The 25484-nt window shown below is 39.3% G+C and overlaps 1 protein-coding gene across 3 annotated transcripts in view; it reads right to left on the reverse strand.

Moving 5' to 3' along the window:
• Positions 1 to 25484, reverse strand: part of TIAM2 (TIAM Rac1 associated GEF 2) — a 165754-nt gene that overhangs the window by 1277 nt on the left and 138993 nt on the right. For 2 of the 3 annotated variants that reach the window (XM_066546939.1, XM_066546941.1), the window contains 11 exons: positions 11320 to 11499; positions 9811 to 9879; positions 9310 to 9435; positions 8017 to 8125; positions 7234 to 7413; positions 5713 to 5831; positions 4468 to 4576; positions 3393 to 3451; positions 2451 to 2556; positions 1594 to 1681; positions 817 to 971 (listed from right to left, as the gene is read on the reverse strand). In XM_066546939.1, coding sequence (XP_066403036.1) covers positions 817 to 971; positions 1594 to 1681; positions 2451 to 2556; positions 3393 to 3451; positions 4468 to 4576; positions 5713 to 5831; positions 7234 to 7413; positions 8017 to 8125; positions 9310 to 9435; positions 9811 to 9879; positions 11320 to 11499 — 1300 coding nt within the window. Of the gene's footprint in view, positions 1 to 816; positions 972 to 1593; positions 1682 to 2450; positions 2557 to 3392; positions 3452 to 4467; positions 4577 to 5712; positions 5832 to 7233; positions 7414 to 8016; positions 8126 to 9309; positions 9436 to 9810; positions 9880 to 11319; positions 11500 to 18182; positions 18284 to 25484 lie in introns of those variants that run through there. The other variant, XM_066546940.1, reaches the window with a different exon arrangement.

Genomic DNA, 25484 nt, shown 5'->3' on the forward strand with positions numbered 1-25484 from the left:
AAAAAAAATTGGTTATACCTTTTATCTTAATATCCCACTTACAATTATGGTGGATATAGTCATTCCAAGTCAAATGTGTCAGCACTCTGATACCGACAGTGTGTTCCTCATGTCACAGTTTTCATTACACCTATCCTAGGGTTCTGTGCTTTCCTTCATGTGTAATATATATCAAATCCTCCAAAAAAGTGTAGTCATACACACACTTTCGCATAAAGAAAGATTGACTTGGGCACATCAAACACTGAAGGGCCCAGGTGTAGGCAGCAGCTGAACTCTTCCAGATCCTCTGACATTAAGGGGATTTTACAGAGGACTGATCTGATAGAGAACTTGAAATACTAGTAACTACTCATTTAACTAAAATGTCTGAGTCCTGTACTTAATTACAGTATCAGCTGGGATGCAGATTTAGTGCATTGAAAGAATCAAGACCCCCTGCCTTTTCCCTGTTGTTCCAGCTATAAATGCTATTAGGGCTGAGTTACTAAAGGGAGCCCAGAGGAAAGAATGCTAATATTGTGTGGCAAAGGGTGTCTATTCCTTCCCAGCAAAATTAATTTGAGCCTTATTAAGTCTTCTCTGAAGACAGCTAATGACACATTGCAGTGTGGGGAAGTCTGCTTATCTCCTGTAGCCCTTGTCACATACTGAGTGGTAGAGAAACTACTCCTGCTCCAGTCCAAAAAAAGAAGAAATGGGATTTGTGGGTCTGACACATGTCACTCTATGATCACTCTATGGTAATAATTGTGAACGCCCTACCAGCACCAGAGTCTGGATGCTTTAGTTTTCACTTGAGCAGGTGTTTCTTACCCAGTTTGGCTGTTGCAGGTACACGATTCTTAAGTGGAACGAGGCGATCTTTACATTTTTTCTCCAGTGGTAGCTCACATTTTATGTGACGTCTGAAATTCTCCCGCAGAATAGAACGGATGATCTTCACAATGTTAGTCTTGTTCTCAGAATCACTGCAAGTTTAAGAAAACACAAAACTTCATTTCCTCGCTGAAGTAAGACACTAGGATAAAATGTTCCCACTGCCTTTCTGCTGATGGGCTTTAGTGCAGTGTTTTATTTCAAAAGCTTGCTTTAGTAGTGGGTTTACAGCTATCATAAACTCATAGAATGTTCTGGGTGGGAAGGGACATTAAAGATCATCGAGTTCCAACCCCTGCACCATGGGCAGGGACATCTTAACAGTGCTAGACATTTCACACACCTTGTGTTTTGAGATCTTAGTTGCTTCCTCTTAGAAAATTACTTGAAAGGTAGCTTCTGTATGAGGGAATCACAACCTTAAGTGGTCTTTTCTCTGTTAACCAGCTGAGAGTGATAAAATCAGTTACTTTGCCCATACTGGAGCTTATGTTCATATATCTGCAGATTTCTGACATTGGATCACTACACTTAATTCACCCATTTGAATTTGTTATACTTTATGCAGTTAAAGATTGGCATAGTTCCTAGCTTGAAGTAAAGAGTCCCACTTTGAAACTGCTGATGTAAAGGTCACATGGGAGAAAATATTTTCTTTTTATTTTAAATGCCATGAATGTGATTTGTAAAATACAACCTCCATGTAAAGCTTACCTGCTGCACAACTGAAAAACTGTTTCTGGCCTGCCTTCTAGTTCTGACTTGGTGTGAATCAGTTCCCAGATACAGCTGTTCTCTGTTCCTGTGCATGGAAGGAAACATTACTTTTGCATACACTTCCCAAAACCTTTGGCATTAGAAAGACCAGGGTAGAGTTCCTGACTCTCCAGAAGGCAGTGTTAACTCAGCCAAGTGTGGAACTACAGAAGATCTCACCCAAGGTGGAACCCAAGAGAAAGCTTGGGAAGCCAAGGAACCCAAGAGAGCTCCCCTGAGCTCTCTTGCTGCAGCAGCCCAGCACTGTCTTTGATAACTTTTCTCTAGGAGAGTTGCTTACCCCCATTCTTGCTGCTTCTCTATGTTTTCCAGCCTTAACAGGCCTTCACCCAGGTGTGCTCTAAAAACCTTGTGACACTTTACAGAACATACAGAAGTGGATAGGACTATAAAGATCAGCTTGAAAATAAACCCACGGCGGCCCTTTACTACCATAAATTACAGTCACCTTTCTGCTCTTTGAAAAAAACATGAGGATCAGCACACACACAGCACCAGCATGTCATCAGGATGTCAACTACAGTAAACCACCTGCCTTTTATTGGGAATTTCCATTCTGTCATTCCTTCACATCATGTTACATCTCCCTTAATGCACAGAAGTCAGCATACCAAATGAAGAAGTCTGTAAATGTATCAAGCCTGTACCCCCTGAGTGCAGAGACAACAGTGGACAGATAATACTTTCTCTACACCTGCTTGCTTCCAGAGGCTCAGAAAGACATCTGGAAGAAGCAGTATTACAAAATTCCAGGAAAGCATTCAGTCCTAAAGTATTTACTGCAAGAGAGTTACCTGCTGTGTTCCCTAGTCGAACTTGAAGAGCAGATAAAGGAATCAGCCAACGAAATTTAAATGGATCCAAGTCACCATAATTATGTGCAGCACGAACATTAGTAGGCTGTAAAAAGAAAACAAAGGATATTTCTAAGAAGTAGAAGAAGTGGTGGTGTTTTGTACTACTCTTAAAAGATCTACCTTTGAAGAAAAACTAAATTGATTGAACTTTCCTTCACTACCTTAAAATGAACTTGTAAATGCAGTTGAAATGGTAATAGACACAACCTTTGGAATTCATAATTGCTTCAACTTTTAAAGCCATTTGATTTTAACTGATAAAAATAAAACTTTGCCTATAAGTACTACCAGGGAAGAAGTTTCCTGTGAAAGAACATACAGACTGTCGATTAGCAGAATACATTAATCATGTAGCTGCTGCTGCTACTTTTAGAGCTCCTCCATCTGTTACAATGAGCATGGTGCAGTATATCACCACTGGTACTTCTTGGAACATACAATTTGCTACCTGGCTTCCACATTTCAGGTCTGTAAGTGGGTGCAGAGAAGGTTACGTCTATAATGCCCTTTTCCTTTCCTTCCAGGATTATCAAGGGTCCATAAAAGAAAGGTCTTTCACCTGCACCCTGTGGTAAGGTAGGCTGTCATAAATGCTATCAGGAAGAATTAGTTATTTCTGCATAGCAATGTTTCATTTTCCACTTGATAAAATTAACACAGGGCTCACACAGAAGATGATGGTGCTGCTTACTAAATAACAAAAAGTACTTATTGCTACACAGGTACTGAGCATTTGTTTTAGCAGGATAGCCAGAACTCCAGCCTAGCAAGTGAAAGTGGTGTTTCGCGTCAGTCACTCCCCCTCTAACACTGTTATAGTCCATCTCACATTGCATTAATATCCTGAACATCCACCATCTCCACTGATACCAGACTTACCATTTTCTTTTTCAGTTTGTAGTTCTCCTTATAGACCAGTATTACAGCCCTCTTAAAAACTGGAAAGAGAAAGAAGAAAATAAAAGGAAAACTGTTGATTATAGGCATAATATTACAATATTCAGTGAAAATACTGTCTTGGAGAAGTATAGTCATGGGAATGTGAAGGATGAGATAAGCAAACATGGAAAAGCATTTGCCATGTGCTGAGATGACAATTGGGTTTTTCATTCTGCACTTTCATGCAATGGCAGTATTTTTCCCTCGGATTTTGTTCTGAATGTCTAGGATGAAGCCATTCTGTACATTTAGATAGTAACCACCTATCTATGTAACTCCTCACATAAACAAATACAGAAGATGTAGGTTAGATGTAAAAATATTCTTTCTGTAGACAGTGGACATTTTCAAGTGGAGCGAAGGGCCTGTAGCAGGAGAGGACACAGTCTGTTCTTCATGCAGTTCAACAGGTTGTTCTTCTGTTTGGAGCATCCCCTTCCCTAACCATGCTTCCCAGAAAAGGAGTACCCTGAGAAAGAGAAACCTGTCTGACATTAACCTGGAGTTCTTCTGAAGGTGTTTATCCACTGAAGTATTAAAAAAATCTTTTTTTTTTTTTAAGAAATGGACTCTTATTTGTATGCTCTCATTTCCACATCAAGTTTCAGGTTAAAATAATCTGGATGGGGATGTCAGTGCTGTAGCTGTAAAGCAGAAGTTAGTCTGAATTCAGAAGAGTGGAATAAATCGTGATTTTCCCACAAGCCTCCTTTGAAAGCCTCATTTAACAGATTGTTCTAAAGACTCTAATATTGCCTCTTGAAAATCTTCCATAGTTTAAATATAGGCAAGACAGCAGCTGAGGGTGGCTCACAGAGCAAACTGTACAAGCAAGCAAATAAACAGAAAGTTTTTTCATGTTAGGAAAACACAACTATGCATTTTTTCACATATAAATCCACCCTACATATCACGTGACTGCAGGGAATGGAGTTTGGGGCTTTTATCCTGGGAGGAGATCTAATGTGGCCATCTTCAGATTTGAAAGCACTGAGTCCTTAAGGAAGACACTTACCAAACACTGTAAGTTCAAGGTCTTTCCTTGCTTTGCCCAGCGATGGGAAAGGATTCAGCCAGGTAACTGTAGAGTGCATCAGAAGTTCTCCCATTGAAAGCTCTGTCACCTGGATTAAATTATAATAGTAAGTAAAATAAATAAACAGTATAAATATCTACATCAGTGCTGCATTTTAGTATACATTGATAACTTTAAGAATCTATGTTTTCTGTATTTACTCTATGTATAGAAAGAGATCTTCACTACAGCAGGAAAAGTGTGAGTAATCCCTTTTTTTAAAACAGGTTACAAATATACAAAGTAATAGCCCCTAAGTTACAAAAGCTGGGTAGTTCTTACTATTAATAACTTAGAAGAATACTAAGCTGATCTGATTATCTTACACTTCTGTATAGTCAGTTATGAACTGCCTGATTATTAGCTGTAAATATCTTTAATTTCTATAGAGTAATTAGTATTAATGACACTACCAATGGCAGAATTAATGGAGGTCTTGTGCTCTGAGGCTCCTTTCTTCTGTGGGACACAACATAATGCTGAAGAATATCAAAGGCTGTCAAGTTTTGTTTCCTCATAAATGATGAGAAACCAGGTAGTCAACAGGGACAATTTGACTTTTTACTAGCAGGAAATGAAACAACTGAGATGACATCTCTCATATCTGATATCCAACTTTACAGATTTGTTCTGCTTAGTAATTGTTTGATGTAAATGGCTGAGTTGAGGCCTTGCTGCCCCAGTTCTGGGAGATGACTGCACACAGTCTGTATAACTAATGGGTTTTGCTTTGACAAGTACCCATGCATGCCTCAGCACTGGAAGTGCAGAGAATGAGAATAACAGACCTTAATGTGAAATCCTTCAAATTGCCATTTTCATTTATACGGGTGAAAAAAATATGTTAAGAACTCAATAGCATAAAATCTGAATGCCTTGGGGCATGGATAATCTCTGCAATGTTTTGACAAGAGGGTTTTTCCTACTGAGAACTATATCTACTCCTGCTTGCAATTCCTGTCAGTCCAGAATGCAGCTCTGGCAGCTGTCTGCAAACTTTACCATAACCTACTGACAGAAAGAAATTTGACAGGCAGATACAAAACAGAAGTGAAAATATTAAAGGAGAATGGAGCAAGCCCAGTGGAAGTAAGTTCCCCAAATTACCTCAGGAAGAGAGGAAGCCCCTAGGGCAAGCTGGATAATGCTTTAAGAGTCAATATGACATGTTGTTTCTTCTCTTACCTCTTTCTCTGTTCCACTTTGTTCTGCAACCAGTTGGTCAAATACAGTGCCATAATCTTCATATATCTTCTGCATCTCATTTATGTGACTTGCTACTTTTTCCATTGCCTTCAGTGCTTCTGTAAGGTGTAAAAATTTCATACACAGCTATGTAATTAATTTTTATTTCTAAACATGGTAATTTTAAATTCAATTCCCCTTGAGGCATGTAAAATGATGTTGCCTTCTGAAAGTTTGGCGAACTGAATTCTAGCTCTGTATCAATACTTTCTCATAGCAACAGTAGAAGAAAAACTTCCTGGTCAGAGTAAGTGAAAAATGCTCATGTAGTGTCTTAAGTGGCTGAAAAGGCTGCAATAAGCATTCCAGTGACAAGCCCCCAAAGTTGGGGGGGTGTATGATAGTACCGTGGTTAAATTTTGCATCTTGTAGAATAGGGCCACTAAGTCCTCTGGAGTAATCTATACTCATCCTAGAATAAGTTATCTAATGATCTTCAGGAGAAACAAATTGCATTTGTCTCATCCCAGAATGGACAAAGAAATACAGCGTTAGGCTGTACAAGTTCCTCACAGGCTGTACATATTAAATGCTGGTGGCCAGGTTTTGTTTAAATTATGTTTTCCAAACAAGAATGTCACTAGTTTCCATTAGATTTTTGTATTAATTCAGAATGGAATTGGACAGGGATCCTTTGTTTCATCAATTCTTAATGGCACAGTTGTTTCATCAATTGTTAATTTTAGCAGTGTGGCATCTATCCTGACCTGCAAATAAGTCCCCAGCCCCAGCTTGTTTGGGAAAGGGAACAATATTGGAAGCTCCTTTTGAAGTCAGTAAGATCCTCATGAGTTTTACTGACAGTGTATTTTGTCTACATCCATTTTGTGAAAATGACAGTCAATCCATAAAATACATCTCTTGATTTTCATCCACCAGGTGCTGACAGACCTGAACTGGAATTTGCCAGGGTGAAGTCCCAGGCATGTGAGCCTAGAAAAGCAATCAACTCTAATGCATGTCAGATAAGTCTCTCCACATGGGAGACAGTGCAAACATTTGACAAAGATCTCTTCTACACAAACAAGAGTCACAGAAGGACCTCAAACAACAAATATTTCCTTCTGTGGTACTCTTAAACTTTTTGACGTATTTCAAGAACTAAATAATAACCACAAGATGGAGCCTTGGTCAGTATTTCTCAAGTGGATTAAAAAAAAAAAAAAAAAAAAAGCAACACTGTGACCTGACATGCTCCTGTGCATGGGGATAAAGATCCCAGTCCTACTTGCCATGGCAAATCCTGGCATACCTACTTCTCAAAGGGACTTGGACATACCAAGTATGACTTTTAGCTAAAGGAACAAAAAAAAAATTACTTAATACTTTTAAGGAGAGTGAGGGAATTCTCTCTAGGTTTTGACAAGTTCTGTGCTATCTACCAGAATGCCTACCTGTATCTTCAGAAAGGGCAGGAAATAAAACTTAACTCATTCATTCCTGTAGAAGAAAAGAAGTTACCTGTCAAATGATAATGCTCCTCACTCTCATTGTCTGTCAGAGACACCAGCTCTTTTAAAAGCAGAGGATATTTCAGCACTCTCTGAACAGGCTTTATGAGATATGACTCCAGTGTAGAAGAATGTTGCTTTGTGGGATTTCGAGCATCCAGAAAGGTCTTAAAGGCACTATCTGTTTTGGCTAGATTAAAAAAAAAATTAAAAAAAAATTTTGTCAGTTGAATATGAAAGTCATGGAAGCTACAATCATTGAAAAACATGGAATGGCAATTTGAACCCAGCACCAAAACTCTTGCCCTCTTCAATGGATGATTTACAGAGTAGAATATACTGTCAATTTCATTATAATTTCCTGCATCCAATAACATTCAAAAGGGCTGAGAGAGCAATTTTATGAAGGTGAGATTATTCCTCTAATTTTTCCATTGCCTTTCAGTGAATGGCAGAGGAAGTAATTCCTGATTTATTCTACCATTTGTTGCTGCTTTTCTGGAGACTGGGCCTGCAGACAGCACAAAGTTGTGGAAGGTGTTTCTACAGCTCTCCAGGCTACTGCCTGGAGGTTATAAAAGGAATCTTCTTCTTCAGGTCTATACTATACTTCAGCAGAACCTGTGATCTTAGATCTTCCTATTGAAAGATACCTGATTAGTCCTTGTTTGATACCAATATTTATTCCTTGATTTTATCCAATATTCTCTGCAAGTTGACAAGATTTGTAACAGTAGCTCACTGTGGTTTAAATTCATGCAAGTAAATTACAATAATGAAGACAATAAATTACCTCTCTCAAGAACTTTCTGAACTTTGATGTGGTTTGCACAGAAGCCACTGTACAGTTTGAAGTGGTCAGCATAATACAGAAAGGAGCCACCAAGGGAAAACAGCAATTTCTGAAATCAACACAATCAAAATATTAGTTCACTACTAGAATCCTAAATATATATTCGGGCATACAACAAACAGACTCAATGGTGAATTATTGGCTATCTTTCTATACATATACATACATATACACATATATATATAACATGAATATACTACTGGTAGTAACTTGATGATTTTTTTGTATTTCGCTGAGTGTAGATTTTTGATGATTTTTACTGGTAGTAACTTGATAATATTTTTGTATTTTGCTGAGTGTAGAGGTCAGCCTGCAATTTTCTCCTTTCTTCCTGAGCAGGTTTTCTGTTTTACTTTATATTTCAGGCAGCACAGGAACAAAAATCAGCAGACATAACTATGTTGTTCTGGGAAAAAAACGGGAGCCATAGGAAGCAAGGCATAAAAGTGCCAAAGCCAAAAGGGACAGAGTAAAACAAATACAGGATTGCTTTCCAGCTGTTTTCCTTTTTTCAGGCAGGTGGTAATTACAGGACACCTCTGATGTTCTTGCATGAAGAGGAGGTTTGGAAGATGTGGGAGGGACTGAATCACAAAAGAGGTTTTTAGAAAAATGCCTCCCAAAGCAAATATAAGAAAGAGGAGTAGTGAGGGAGGAGGAAAGCAGCCCTCTCCCCTCTTTCAATCAATGTTTGCTCCACAAAATGCAGCAAGTGTTCAGGAGGCCTGCCAGCTCAGTCCTGAGCCAGTGACTCCATTGCCAGGGAATCCACTTCTTCCAGTCAGGGCAGGTACTGGGTAGTGCTGCAGCCATTTACAATTCACTTCCTGCTCCTTGGACCTCACAACATAGGAAACTCATGTGGCATTAAACAAGAAAAGCTCCCAGTCTCTTGGGGGTTAGTTGGGCACAACACAGAAAAGCACAGGCAGGGCAGAATTCAGTGCAGTGACAATAAACTCTCTACAAAGGAGTTCTGCCTCACAAACATTGCCAAACATCGTGTACTCCAACTCTACTCTGTCTTTTCCCATGTTGCAAATTTTGCCATGGGGAGGAAGATAAGACCATGAAAAATAGCACTAACCTTTCATTGCTGAACAGAACTCTGTAATCCAAAGTAAAACTTCAAAGCAACCCTACAAAACTTCTAAGAGCCAGAAACTTCTTAAAGCCAGATTTTCACAAACATTTGCAGGCACACTACAAAGTACGAAATGATGAAATATTTACCCGGAACTGAGATGGTGTTTCCAATGTATTAAAATCTGAGGAAGAAGATATTCCATCTTCAAGGGTCTCCAAAAACACCTTCTGGAAATCCAGCATTTCTGGCAGGCTGCCAAACAAGGACTCCATCTGTGGAAAACATCAGGCCATGAAGTACAGCACTCCATGGACCTAAAAGGTCTTTTGAAAACAGTGGACTAAGGAGATGTAACACACAAAGAGATTGCAAAGGCTAGTAATGTCATTGTTAATACTTTTCAAATAGGTTTTATTAAAAATCCATGCAAAAAATTGAGGTTTCTCAACAGTTAATTCAGAAAAACAATTACTCTTTAAAAAAAAGAAGTGATGTGCACACCAGAAAGAAAGGCACTGACTGGTGTCATTCCTGTTGACATCTTTGTTGTTTGCTTTTTCTGAACCACTCTCAGCCATAAAAAATCCAAGTGTCAAGGTCTTAGCCCATAAAAGAATGACTAGGACCTTTTTCAGATATTCCCTCACCTCATCCTGAGTAAGGAAGGTTTCTTTTTGAAGGGGCTCCAAGTATAGCTCGAAGAGGCAGCTCAAGTCCTGCAAAAAAGAATATTTGTTCACTTTTTCTGTACCATTTGGAAACTGTTCTTTATGTGGCAACCCTGAGATAGGGGTAAGTTTAGGGAATGAACTAAAGATACAATTCCTTTTCAGTAACAAAATAGCCTACATACTGTTACCACTGAAGTTACTGCTAAATTAGAGGCAAAGTGATTTCAGCGTAATGTTATTTTTCATCCTTAAGGCTTTACAACTTGATTATAACAAATTATATTTTAGCTTAGCATGAGAAAGAATTGTTACAAATGGTTATTTTTGAACGAGTCCATCCATATGAACAGCATAAATGTTTTAATTATTTATGTTACATAAACTATATAAATAGCTACTTATTTAAACATCTGTAGTAATATTCAGAAGGACACGTAGCATTTTAAAACCCTACAAGTTATTAAATTACCTAATTAACCCTACAAGTTATTAAATTGTTCAGTTATTTTGTCGGGTAGGTATGATCAAGGGCTTTGTCGGTCACTTCTCAAAAAAAACTAATGCCATTTTTGAAGACTTACTGTCCCACACCAAAGCATGACAGCAGGGCTGGGGCCCACTATAGGGCTCTCCAACCCTGGGAAGAGACACACCAGAAATTCTATGTAGAAGGAATAACGAGCAGCTCCCTGAAAATGCCATAACAAGTATTGCAACGTGCCACGATTTTTTCCTGATGCAAAATTTCATGTATATCAGTGGCCTCCATGGTCATGCTTTGTTCAAGTGATTCCTCTAAAAGATATATCAGGTGGGCATAAATGAGGGTCCAGCATATGGCTATATCAGTGGATGAAGTATTTTCTCTTCCACAAACATTACTGCAGCAAGTACTGACATGTGTAAATACAGGTTTTGAGATACAGAAAAGGAGATGATGTCTTCTTGCTGGAGGTCAATGAAATCCATGTTTTTATGTTTCCTTTGGCAGCCAGTCACGTGATTTTAGAGTTCATAAAAAGAAGAACATCGAACAATTTGCAGGTTTATCAGTCAGAATAACTTCCCTGTCATGCTACAACCCACTGGAGTTGTGCCTTTTAGCTTTCTTGGTTCAAAAATAATCATGCACTCTTTTCCACATACTCATTTGTATGAGACTATTCTGTTCTTCAACCAGATTTATCTTCATCTTGAAAACTGGGGAGACATCCCCTGGAGAAACCCTTTTTGTTTGCAGGTATCTTCTCCCCACAGAAGGCTGCTCTCCAATACAACTACAAATCGACTGCAATTAATGCTACTACGTCAGATCCTACAGCCTCAGCTGCAGGAGCAAGTCTGCCAGAAGCAACAGGAACAATTAGATAAGGAGACTTTGTAGGTTATGGCCCTTGTGGAAGGCTGGTTGTGTAAAGATAAGATCAAAATATGTTAACACTGTCCAGCCTCAAAAACAAGTAAGCCATGGTTTGTTTTTTGTACCTTGACATAAGATTTCTCAGTGTCCATAAGTTCTTGGATGACTTTCCTCAGTCTATCTGCATCAGAAAGGTGGCGAGCCAGTGGTCGTGGAGGTGGATCCTGGTTGTCCTTCTGTCCTTCCATATTGCTTGCTTGGACTTCTTGGAAGTTTCGGCACAATGCACTGATCTGCTCTGCACTCTGTTGAGTGAGAAGAAACAGACAAGAGATGATGTTTTAGAATACAAGTTGTACCACAATTATTTCTAAATTCCCCCAATTTTGCTCCTGTTTCAAATTCAGGGGCCAGAGCATGCCATCGATTTTTGTCAGAGGTGTATCTTGACAGCTTTGAACAGCTTTAATTTCTAGCAAAACCAGATCAGAGCAGTAAAAGGAATTTAAAATTGCTAGGGATTTTCCAGCACAAATTATTTTCAGTCTTCAGATACAAGTTCATAGAGTGCAAAAGATGACAGAGCACTCAGATATATCACATACTTTGATTCTGATGACACTGTTTTCCACCTCTCTTACTTTGCAACACTCACTGCATCAAAATTCAAGGAATTAACAGATAAATATCTTATAAGCATCCAGAATAATTCTTTTGTATTTCATCTGCAACATATATTGCATTGTGTGTTGTCTTGTTGCTTTCTAAACAATGAGACATGAAGCTGAGGGTTCAGATTCCAATTTCTGGGGATGTCAAAAGATGGTCAGATGTTTTCTTTCCAAGGATACAACTACATATCTTTTGTTTTAAAAACATACATCTTTTGCTTTAAAAAAAGGTAAATGGAAAGCTAAATATTTTATATTCTTTAGAAGAATTATTAAAAACAGAATAAATAAAACTGAGAAAATTTTCAAACAAGATAGGAACTGAATATACAATGACAACAGTTAATCTTGTGATGCAAAGATGGAAGACAAGGAGATATTTCTGACACTATGAAATAGTTATGTCATTTGCTCTCAGATGACCACAACTAATATCCAAGAGCAACTTTTGCAGGCTGTAATCTTGAATGCTCAATTTGAAATTACTCCACTGGTCTCTTTCTTAAATAGTGTTTCCCTGGAAGATAAAACATCACTACCATTACCCAATTCTATGTTAACAGCATTGAGTATCCACATCTTTACAATTCTTCAGTCCTTCTGTCATTCAGACACTTGCACAAACTGGACAGTTGCATAAGCTGTGACATTTATCACCTTGTATTTAGCAAGTGCATTCAAATGAGGACTACATGAAGGCTGCCTTATTTCACATGTAAGTCCTTTTATAGTGATATCAGAACATGAGTGCATTTCAGAGTTGTCTTAATTTGTACTTTATTTATTCCACAAGCTGTTTCAAGTCATCCTTTTTGGGTGTCCTGATTCACCACTGATTACCTCTGTAGCTTGGTTCACCAACATATTAGGCCATCAAATGAACAAATGCAAAAGTTAATCTGAAAATGAACTGAGCTATACAAAGTCTTTCAGTAAATTGGAGGCTAAATGGACTAGCAATATTTAATCTCAACCATTCCTGTAATTAAACACCTATATGATGAAAATAAATGTTAAAATGTCAGATATTTGCCATGTAGTCCATATTACTCAGTAGCTTCCCAGCTCCCAGTTTTGAAAAATGCCACCACTCTAAAAAAAATGAAGTTACTTTCCTCACTGATATGTGGAACCCTCTTCATAATCCAGTATAATGACAGTTTGCAGAACTATGAAATTTAGATACATTTAGTATTTCCAACACTTATTAGGACCCCAAAAATTGCTATATGAATTGAATGGTGTTTGTTAGAATTACAGCTCCACACTGATGGAATAAATTTAAAAATTGTAGTCAGTTTGTGACACTGAAATTAATTAGTGGCTTGCAAACAAATCCTTTAGGAAGTGGTGTGTGGGTGTTTGTGTGTATGTGGGTTATTTTAAAGCAGTTTCTAAACAACTGAATGCCAAAGCACTTCACTTTTGTTTTCTTTGTTTCTGATGTCAGAAAGGTTTGTATTTATATCAGAATGTTTCAGATTTTACACTCTCTACAGCTCAAGAGGCACATGGGCAGCTTGATTTACATCAGCCTGATGACTGATCAAGGACACAGGGATCAAGGATGCAAGGCAGCCTGTTTAAACCAAGTCACAAGCATCATCATCAGACACAGTTTTACAAAGAAGAGTTAGAAGTCCTCTATTCCTCCTCAACCACCCTTGCATATAGAGCAGGCAGACATTGGGGAATGTGCTATTTCTACATCCCCTTAAGTTCTGGGGTCAGTGCTGCATCTGTCACCGAGAATCACTGTATGGGAAAGCATATGGAAATAGATTATACTCCTCCATATAAATACTTTTTGATCACCTAAGCAATATAATTTTGCTGTCAGAAATTGTTCTGCATAGCTGGCCTAAGCCCAAGGATTACCTCTCTGTACTGCCGACAAGCACTGATTCTTATAAACTTTAATACATTCCTGGATATGTTTGCAAATTTGGCATTAAAAATATTGTCCTTGACCTCCCTGCTCACAGGATCTTGTCTTTTCCTTAAGTCTTGCTGCTCTGTGTCCTTCCCTTTACAAGAGGGAAGAGTCTTCAGACCACGCAATATCCAGACCTCACTCTTTGTACCCACTGTGGTATTTACACGTGGGTCAAAGCAAGCATGAAATGCTACTTGATCACAGGACAAAAGTGATTCACATTCACTCATATGCATTGCATAGACCATGGAAGATGAAGGAACCCATTTTGCCAGTGGAACCACTGGTTCTTGACAAGGAGCCTAGTATAAATGAGAACATAGCAACAAATAAGTAGAGAAGCATAAAACAATTCTTCCTCCATGTTTCTTCCCAAAACTTTCTTACCACCCAGGTCAGGATCTCTACCCTTTTTCCCAAGTGTTCTGGATGCTACTTTCTGCCTTTGACATGAAACAATTTCCTGCTCTTTTAAACTGTTTAAAACGGATCCTCTCCAGAAAGTCTCAAGTGACAGCCCCTAGGACCAGCTCTTTTACATCTGGCATGTGTGGGCAGGAGAGGCTCAGCCTCTGTCCTTGATCTGGGATTGCCCTGCAGCTGGGATTTCAAAGCCATCTGGACGTTCTGGATGTCAAATCAAAACTTGGTAGTCCAGCACCCTTAAGCCCAGAAATCTCAAAAGGAACTCCCTCTTGATACTACACACATCCACATCTATCTTGAATTAAGGAAGGAATTAACCCTGAATTTGCTCTGAGGGAATTAACCCTTGACATTGCAATGGTTAATACCGGCAGCTATGACTCTCAGATAAAACTCATCAATTCCTCAAGCACAGAGCTGATTTTATTTGCGCAGGACCAAGACTGTTTGTACTTTGTAAATGGTAAAAAAATTATTTATGCCAACCTTTATAGTGTGCAGCTTATCAGAATAAAAACAGTTAAATCAGTAAAAAAGAAAAGTCCAGATAAGTGACTGCAGACAAGGCTGCAGCATAGCTGGGAACAGATAAAAGCTGAGGAGAAACTACAATAGAAGCAGCAAACTTCCTCCAAAATCCATTACTTGAGCTTATGTATGCCACTTTCAGCAACAAGTACAGGGGACTACAAGCAGTGTCAGCTTACCTTTGGCACTGAACAGCAGACAGATAAGGCTAAATATCAAGAAATTTAGACTAACAGTGCTAGAGGTGGGAAAGAAAAATGGAGTTTATGCAGGGCTTAAAGGGAAAAAAAACCCCACATATATTTCAAGGAGAAGGAAGCTAAGGAGCACTGTGCTTAATAAACCTTATGGTTTATTTGCCATATTCAAGATTTTCCAACAAAGTTGTATAAACTGTTTTACAGATCTACCAGTCAGGGGAAGCAACCTCCTGACCAACATCTCCTGGCCTCTTAGAAAACAGAAGGATGTATATAAGTAGTCTGGAGAAACATTTCTTTCTTCCCTGCATGTTTGAGACTCAGACTTAAGGCTCCATGTCCTTCTGCAAGGAGTAATCTCTGTGAATGTGAACTGCTCAAAGTAACCTTTGAATGGAAATTTCCAGCCCACAGAGATGTCACCTTGACCCACGGCAGCCAGCAACCACAGAGGTGCTCAGATGGAGATGCAGCACATTCCATTTTCAATAATAGTTGCAATAAGAAATATTACAGATTATTCCCCTAAAGTGAGCAAAAAGATACTCTTACAAGGATGTCTTACAGATTTTCTTTGCTCCTTGCAGACAAGCATGTCATCATTTGAGGTTGTGCTATCCCCACCAGAGTAACAAAACCCCATAAAATTAATCAGTGAGAGAGCAGAAGACATTAATCAGCAGTGGTTAAGAACTAGCACAATGATTTCATGGTTATCCTGTGACTTTCTACTGAATTATACTGATTGAGCATAAATGCTGCACAAGGTCAATTAGTGTTACAGGGTCTCTGCATGCTGCTGTTTACTTTACCCTCATTTACCCCAGTCTGTCAGGGTTTGTTTGAAACAGTGATGGAAAGGAATATTTTAGTAGACTTAGAAAACTCTACACAACTTAAGAAAGACTCCTTGGTGAAGTGAAAGCTATGCCTGTCCTTTGAAAAGCATTCAGGATTCAGTATCCTTGTGCAGGACACACACTATGGGCTGGATCACCAATCCTTTGAACTCTCTACCCTAAAAGGAAACATGCTCAGAAACATCCTGCAGAAATGGATTAGACTTGTGCCCTCCAAAAATGAACAGCTAACACATCAGCTCTGTCTGATGGATGTATTTCCAGGAAGACTGAATGCACCAGTCAGCAGAAGAAGTACAATTACATGGAATTTTGAGCATCGAACAACTAGTCTGAGACACCTTTACATCCCTCTCTCTGTGCAAAAGGAAAGCTCTTGGAGATGTCCATCCCTTTTACTTTGTGTGTATAACTCTGTGGGCATCTCTGGCATCTCTTCAGACTGGGAAGTACTTTGTAACCAAGCAATATAAAAGGCTAGAAAGTTGAAGGCTCTAGCTTCCTTAAAGACCACAGAAAAAAAGTTGCTTTATGTTAGAGATCAATACAGTACCTCACTCCTGTAATTTGTTCATTGAAACTGAAAAAATGACAGCAGATCTTTACTGAAAAATACTTTGTGGCATTTTCACCACAAAAGTCTGGGCAAAAGTGCTGCTCAGCTTTCAGCAATAGAAGTTAAACCAAAGCAGTAGCCTCAGCCATTAGTTATCTTCTGCTTCTTCTCCTTCTTTTCCCAACTCCAAGGCCACTCAGTATGAACTTGTTCCTGACTGACAATAAAATTATAGGGATCTGCTTTGTTTCATTCTGTCTCTTGCATGTCTTTTAATGAAAATATTTAAAACTTTGCTAAAAGAAGGGCAATTTTTTGGTGTCTACTCAGTTGCTTCATAGAAATACGTAAATCATAGTTGGAGTTATGTTTTAAGGAGGGAAAAGCAAATCCTCTGCACCACAGGATGAGAAGGTGCCCTGCTAGACATTACTAGATGATACAAAAGGTTCATTAACAAGGAACTTTTGTCCTTGAGTTAGAATTTCCCAATTTTAGAGAGATTAACATTAGCAAATCACCCTGTTAACAGAATTCGATGTCACCAACCTCATTTAGAATTATCACAAATACTGTAAGAGGAGGGAGGGGCTGCTGACCCAGTAAGTCTTTCCAAAGAGCACAGGGTAAGGCCTGAAAGAAGGCTGAACATACAGCTGTGTAAAACAGCCAAGATGTAACCCTCCTATGTGGTGCCTGAGATATTGATATTTGCATGGAGGCAAATCTTCCCTTTCACCTGCCATGCAGAGAGATGCCCATCTTTCTCTTTGAGCACAGAAGAACCATCAGTGGTGACTGAGGTACTTAACTAAAACTCTTGTTAGATACAAACCAAGTCATGCAGTAGGGATCTGGGCCCAAGAGCCTGCATTGACCCTGTCCCCAAGACAAGCAGCAACCACGGAGTTCATGGATGCAGTGCTCAGCTTCTCTAGAATCAGTCTCCAAAGTCATCTGACCCAACTCATACCAAAGTCAAAAGCAAAGCAGAAGTGATTTCCATCACAGGACACTAAATCCTGACTGTACAAAATGTAAAGATGAGAGCATCAGGAAAACAAAAAGAGGAACCCTGACAGCCCAGGTCACAAAAAGGAGAGTCTTATGAGGCAACATCAAAGCACACAATAAAAATTTTCCCAAACCCTGGTTTTGTAAAAAGCTGTCAGTTCTTCCTACCCCAGGTCCTTATCCTGATGTTGTCAATTTTAATGCAGGAGGCTCATGTTATTTTTCTGCAACCTGTGTAACACATATATACATACATGCATGTGTATATATATATATACACATATATACAGCCATCTGTGTAATACATATATTTTGCCAGCTTTACCTTGATTATAAATAATATTTTTCCCCTCCTTATTTCCACAATACTAACTCAATTGTGAAAAAACAGAAAAACAGTTAAAATATTCATGCTGCAGTTATTTCCAAATTTCCATGAGGAATCTTTTTAAAACCTTCCCACTTCTTGTCAAAATATGGATCTTAGTCCTTTCTCTGAGAGATGCAAGAAATAACAATTTGCTCGAGCCCAGCAGCAAACAGTGCAGGCAACCAACCCACCCTTCCCTCCCCCAAACTTCAGAAACCCCAAACCTTTTCCCATGCAGAGCACTGGTACAAACTCAGCCCCCAACTACACACTGTGAGAACCCATTATTTGATGACTAATGCTGGGACAGTCATTATTTATTAGGTACAGGCAGCTTGGATGCTCCTGCAGCCCCATCCTAACCCCAACCCCAGCCTAATTAGGCAGCACCCCCGGCTGAAGCCACGGCAGAAGCTGCAGAACTCACCACAGAGAGCATCCTGTGCAGGGAGCCGTAAGCTGCTGCTGCCTGCTGCTGGGTCTTGCGAGCCAGCGCTAAACTCTTAGCTCTGGCTTTACTCCTCCTGAAGGCGGGCATTGCGGCTTGTGAGTGCAAACTTTGCCAAAGGAAAGAGCCCTCGGAAGGAAGCCGCGGATGTTGTGATCCCCCACAAACACACCTTCCCTCTGAGCTCAGCTGCACAAGTTTCTCTTTTGTGCCAATTACCCAAAAATCAGAGATGCTGACAACATCCCAGTGCGAGGAGGCTAAGCAGCATATGAGAGTACAGACAGACCTGCCATGCCTCCCTTTATTGCTACAAATGAAGGAAAGACATGCTAGATGAGAAGGTTTTTTTTATAAATAGCTTGATGTGGTGAGTGCAGGAGTTCAGTTATGACAAGGGAAAATGGGTTTGATCTTCCCAGAAATATACCTGCCTCCCTGCCTGTGAAATTTACTGCATAAACAAAACATCAGGTGCTTTGAGAAAGTTAGCCAAATACCTAAAAATATCTAGAGGGTGCTGACTGCCCTGAAGGTCAGCATAATTTGTCAATAGCACTGATGTTCTGTCAAGGGTATATGCTGCTAAATGTTGAGGCATACAAATGCTCTTACAATGATAAAATGAAAAACAAATAGGCAGCTCTCTGGATGATTTCTTTATATAATTATGCTTGTCCTTTGTTTGAACTTTTTAGCCATAATTACATCAATAAAAAGAAATTTAAAATGAGCTCAGTAATAAACTCAGGCTTGAAAGTAAGAGTTCTGATGATGACATATTTATACAAAACTATTTGGGTCTACAGATAGATTACTCTAAGAACAATGCAGCTTTAAATAAAACATTATAGGACATGACAATACTGAACTGAAGAGATAAAAGACTGACAAGCAATTCATTAATAAAAGGAGAACTACACCAGTGGCATAATAAAACTCAGCAACTCTCATGTTGCCCCTATCACAGCACTCCTAGAGAGCAATGAAGTTGAGCTGTAAGGCTTCATTCAACACTGCCCTTGGCAGCACCCACTGCTCCCTAGGAAACCCTCTTCTTGAACCCCAATGGTACACAAGCCTGGGTATCTATATCCTTGGTTATGAGTGCGCTGCTTCCAAGGTTTCAAGGATGTTCACCTTCATACAAGCAAGGGAATAACACAGCTTTCTCCTTTAATTACTGCAATTAAACTTACATCCATCTCTTTCCAAATCATTAGCACAACTTGACAGCTCAGCATTTGCCAAACTGTACAGCTCAGTCACTGAGAGGCTGCCTATCAGAGGAAAAATGATGCTGGACCCCTGAAATAACATGCTGCTGATAAGACATACAGAACACATCACAGCAGCAGGAACCTCTTGCTTAGCGGATGGACTGTGCCCTTTCTTCCTCTTGGAGACATATCAGGGTCACTGGGGGAGAAAACTAAACAGAAAATTGAGGAAATGGTCTTGAAGGAGCAAGAGAGGTTTTGCCTGCTCCCTAAACATTTCATTTATCAGTGGATGTACAGTCTGGTTTAAAAACCCAAATTCATAGATTGCTGTGCAGCATGTACTTGGCTACTGTTCTTATCCACCATTAGTGGGTGCCTCTGCAGTAGTCCACAGATTGTAGGGATCCACAGAGCAAGTCTGAAGATAAGAAACAAATAAGTAGTTTGTGGAAATTAAAAGTTTCAAGTGCTGCATATAGCATTTTTAAAATAAATACATCTAAAAACACAGCTCATCCACTGGGACTGAGAAAAAAAAAAGAAGGTTGCTAAATTTCAGGTCCAAGCAATATCGTCAATCTTGATGAAAAACAATGACAGGCCTTTTTAATTCCATATTAGGAAGTTATTCTTCCCCAGATTTGCTAATTAAGCCTGCATTATTAGCTAGCCATATGCCAGCTAAAAGATGTTACCAATTAACAGCTTTTTTTTTAATGTGTATTCATTAGAAAAAAGACAATTATGTTTCAGTAATCTTTCCATCTCCTATTGAGGGACTTGGACAAATCAAAAAGGGGAACAACACAAACTAAAGCAAAGCAAATGAATGAATGCTTTTCATTTAGCCTTTCTTTTTTCTCTAGAAGCACACAAGCAGTACTGAAGCACTTTTCAAAAACAAGTGAAATAATCCATCACTGTGAAATATTTTTAAGATCACTGGAAAAATGACACAGCCCTGTTGTTTGTTCCTGTGTACTTTGAATAACGCACATTCCCTTTACCAACATCTGGTTTTCATCTTTCCATTTCAGTGGCACCAGCCTTGATAGTTACCATAACAGTGACATCCTTCATAATATGTGCTTCCCTCTATTGTCCCCATATGTGTAGGTGTGCTTATCTGCCTCCAGTTCATTTCCCATCCTGCTTTTGCCCTTAATGCATCAAGGTAAAAGGCTAATTTTGCTCCATCAGTGTATACTTTGAATGAAAGGAAACAGTGGCTTGCCTGCAGGACAATCCCAAGCACTCGTGGGCTACTTTGTAACATCAGTCTGGACCCCTGGTGACACAGAAGCAGAATTCATATACACAACATACATATGTAGACACACAAACACACAGACACATATATTTTAAAATATACATGTACTTACATACCCTGCACTAACAGGAGCTCTGCAATGTTAGTGGTCTCTAAGCATTATAAGCTCAGGATTAATGCAGCTTGTCTCCAGACCTCTGCACTGATGTAGAGGGAGTCTGTTTTTTTACTTTTTATAACTGTGGGTGGATAATTTTTCTGCATATTTTCCTGTCATGCTTATTATACTAATAACATGGTTTTTAAATGCCGTCAAAATGTATTTTCAAAGCACAATTGACCACAGTGAAGACACTTGCTTTAATTCCAGTGATTAAAAAATCAGTTAGCATTCCAAATGTTTAAAGTGAATTCTTGTTTTATTTTTAATTTCAAGCATCTTAAATATCATTTGTAACATTCTCACTCAAAGTGTTTTCTGCTGAATGCAAAAACTTTTCTCAAGTATTGCATTAGAAACTGTAGCAACCACTGAGACATTATCTTTGCAGTTGCACTCATGTTTCACAACATAGTTTTGCAGTGTGACACCTTTGGAGGCAGAGAAGGCAACGCCTATCTGTTCTTGTTAGTAGCCAGCATTTTGCACTCCAAATGTTAAAAGATGCAGTAACTCCCCTGTAAAGACAAATATAGATTCTCTGAACTCTACACCAACCTCTCCCCTGGTTTTGGCAAGGCTTTGTTTAGGAACTACAGGAGAATTCCTCTGTCCCAGAAGGAAATAATCACCATGTGAGAGGATGTCTTTATCTGCTCACAATATGTTAACAAGAGACAACAGGTAACAAAACATGAAAGTCTGGTGGAACTTCCCTATGCATCTGACTCAACTGACCCCTTACCTTTTTTTTTTTTTAAATTCCTCTGCCTCTTTCATTCTTTCATGTACCTTTTTGTTACCTTTTATTTTGCAGAATTTGCTGCAGGTAGCAGATATTTTTCAGTTTTGGTATTTCAGGTCTACCTTTGTTATTACATGTTCCTGACAGAGCAAAATAGGAATCAAAGCTTTATTGAAGTTATGATGGTATCCAGGATGCAGTATTTATCTGAAATCCTATACTGAAACTTTGTGCAAATTTAAAGTGACTTTGTGTGCTATGGGTGACATCACATGTGTGATTTAAAGTGACTTTGTGTGCTGGGCACATCACATACCTTGGCACAGACTAAAATTGGGTTTAGATGCTTTTGCATCACAAGGAAAAAACACGTTACTGCAACTGAACAGTACTTTAATTTTTAAAAAAAAAACCCCACCAAATACTCTGCAGCTGGCAGAGACACAGTTCCCTGTGTCTATCAGAAGTGTGATTAGATATCTCTGCCTTTCATTGCAAAGTGAAACACTGGCGTCATATCCTGCACTGCAGGTGACCGGGGTTGCTTCTGGAGGCACAGGGTGGTGGGCTTGAGGCAGCTTCCTGCCCTTCATCAGTGAAGTCACAGTTGTCTCCAGAGACACTGCTAACCATATCCTGTTGCAAATATTCAGGGCCCTTGTCATATGCTTCCCTTTTCATCTGCAGGTAAGCCTTATAGATTTTTCCCAGATGACTACAAAGAAAATCTGTGTTGTAAGTCCTCTCCCACTGGCTTCCTTCATTTGCAAGCATCAACACAACACAATTTCTTTTCCTGATCAAAACTATCTGTATGTTTTACACCAAAAGCTGTCTCAGTACTTTTGAGAGGATGTTTCCTTCAGTTGGAGGAAAGACAACAAATACCCCCTCCCCCTAAGCCCCAGGGCCTCAGTGTAATAGCACAAAACAAAGCTGCACAAGGTCACACCTCTGCATGCAGGAACTGCACATACTGTGCAGACCCTTTGGTCTTTACTCCTTTCTTGTGCCTCTCTACCAGTAACTATGCAAGCAGGTCTCCATCCACAGCCTGACCTGGTTACAGGTTCATACTAGGTTCAGCACTTTACATGCTTTAAGCCTTGTGGTTTTGCAGCTCCTTTGCTGTGTTAGCCAAGACTCACAGCTCTTACACTTGAATTTTGGGCCATCCATAGGGGATGCAGAACTCCAGAATCAACACAATAAAGTGAAATCCAGGACTGGGCAGTAGCGCTCACTGGTAGGTTTAGGCTTTCTGTAACCTGTAGTCTACCAGTTCTGGTGCCTTCTCTGAGTGATAGATTAATACACTGAATAATTAATCTAATTAATTAGATTAATTTGCAAAATTCTTATGAACTTCTGAAGGGCTACAGTTTCACTGATGCCCTTCTCAAAAGGCACAGGAAGAGAGCAGGGGTCCAGAAACAGGTCCACACTGCTGGAGCCACCAGCTCTGGTAGGGTCACCATAGGCTGGGCTATCTGCAAGGGAAGCACAATAATTAGCAGAACTCCCCACAGGCTTGTCATGCTTTCAATGCAGAACAGTCCCCTCCAGGCACAAATGAATCAAGGAAACCACTGCTGAGAAACATGCTATTTTCCCATGTCAGCTCTGAGATTCCCTAAATGCATGTCACATCTGGAAGAAAATGACACTTGGACTGCAGAGGCTATACATGATTTTGAGAGTACCGTGTTTTTAATCCCCCTCCTACAAAGTAAAAAAAAAAAAAAAAAAAAAAAAAAAAAGATGTTAATTGTAGACTACTCCCCAGGCTTTTGGATGTCATCAACTGCTAAAAAGAAGTTTTCATGATTAAAATAAAGGAAAAATCCTTCATGTCCTATGGATGCTGAGTAAACCTTGAGGCAGGCAGCTCTCCTGCAATTAATGACATGCTGTGCAAGTGGGAACTGCCTGGGCAATGCAAATCAGAGCTAATGAGAAGCTATCACGACATTCAGCTGGAATTGCCTCCATGCAAGAAGTGGGTATGGGGCTCTGTTGAGCTTCTGGTCATTTCTGCTTGGTTTTCTTCCAGTGGAGCTCAACAACTTGGTTAATACTAACATTCCCTTTCCAAGATTTTTAATTTTTACAGGCTGCTTAACAAAATTATTTCGCATACGCTGCTTATATACACACAGTCAGACTGGTGATCCCATACTCATCTCTGAGAGTGATGAATGTCATCACCAGATCAAAATAAATAAATGAACCATGTCATATATATAATACATATATTCCATATTAAAAATAGGATTACATTTACAGACAGCAGCAGTAGAAAGCAGTTGTTTCTTTGAGATGAGTGTGTTTTGAATAACAGTGCCCTGAACTACTCCAAAGCCCATCTGCTAGAGATCACAATGTACAATGTTTTCTAGGTGATAAATCATAGGAATACATGATTACTAGCATCCACTTGCATTCTTCTGGAAGAAAAAATACCATTCAAATCTTCCACAAACATTGAACAATTGCATGAATTTTCTGTTGGGATTGGACTGAAAGTATGAGTAATGATTACCAACTACCTTCCACTCCTGCCATTCCATGGCAACTGCCACAGTGGCCCCCTTCCTCTCCCCAAAAATCAAACCATGCTTTTTTTCTTTAAAAACTGAGCATTTGGGGAGACAAGCAATCAGATACATTTTCTCTCATCCTGGTTTGAACTTAGGCCTCAATATATATTGTACCTAGGGGATTTTTATCCTTGAATTATTCTGCATCAGAAGTTGATGGCTGTGGTCATACTACTAATGGAGGGGTTTTGAAATCAGCTTTAGAGATTTTGAAGACAAAATGCTAATTTCTTCAGCTTATGAAAACCACCCTTCCAGTGGTGGCTATGTTGTATACATACATATGTACAAGAGGCCAAAATTGCAAAAAGCAGCAAGATCTTTACAATGCTCACTGATTTTCATTACAAAAATAGCTGTGTGAAATCAGCTAATAGATAACAGAGTGATTTCCTTTTTGAAATCCCAACACATGTATTTTGCATCTGTTCAAAGCACTGTTTTGGGAATCTTCCTAAGGTAGCTGCATGATGTAGAACTTGGAAGATGAGTTTGCTTTCTTACCCAGTCTCTCGCTGCTTTCACACCTCCTGGCCACCATCAGCTATGAGAGCAAATGAGCTGCTCAATTGCACATATACCTTTGATTGGAAGGGCTACAAAAAAATCTGAACAGTTGCCCAAGTCAGGCATGTGTGCATGTTGGCTCCTCGAACACAAAAAGCGGCGCTGCATGCAGGGAAACCAAAAACCAGAATTCGCACCATGGTCCCAGACATGCCGACTTCCTGGAAATGTACTTCTCACTTTATGGGCCACAATTGGCATCACAATAAACAGAACACACAAGCTTCAAAAACAGTGCAAGGATGATTTGATATTACATAGGAAACTCAAGCATCCAAGAACAAGACTTCTGAAACACACAAGGACATATTTTTGTACCTTCTTTTTGTTCGCTATATCTGTAAAAATGGGCATTTCAAGTAGGGCCATCATATTGACCTAGACCTCATCCCCATGAAAATCTGAAACCATTGGATGAAAATGCTCCATCCTGTAGGAGATGCAGGTTTGCGTTTGCCAAAAGTGTCATGAACTCCGCTGATCAGACTTGCCATCATTTCCTTATCAGATGAAGGAAAAGGGAACATGGTCATCAACAGGAGGGAAACATTAATTAGTTGAGATAATCTAAATAGGCTCAAGCTAGGGAAAGGTGTTCTAGGATTTTTAACTGTAACTTCTGTTCATTGCATTAAGAATGGTATTCTCAAGGGAAAAAAATGGAGTTTGTCTCTGCAGTGTATAGATTTCTTTTTTAATAAGAGATGATGGGGATA

The sequence above is a fragment of the Molothrus aeneus genome, chromosome 3 (genome assembly GCF_037042795.1).
Source record: "Molothrus aeneus isolate 106 chromosome 3, BPBGC_Maene_1.0, whole genome shotgun sequence".
Taxonomy (NCBI): Eukaryota; Metazoa; Chordata; class Aves; order Passeriformes; family Icteridae; genus Molothrus; species Molothrus aeneus.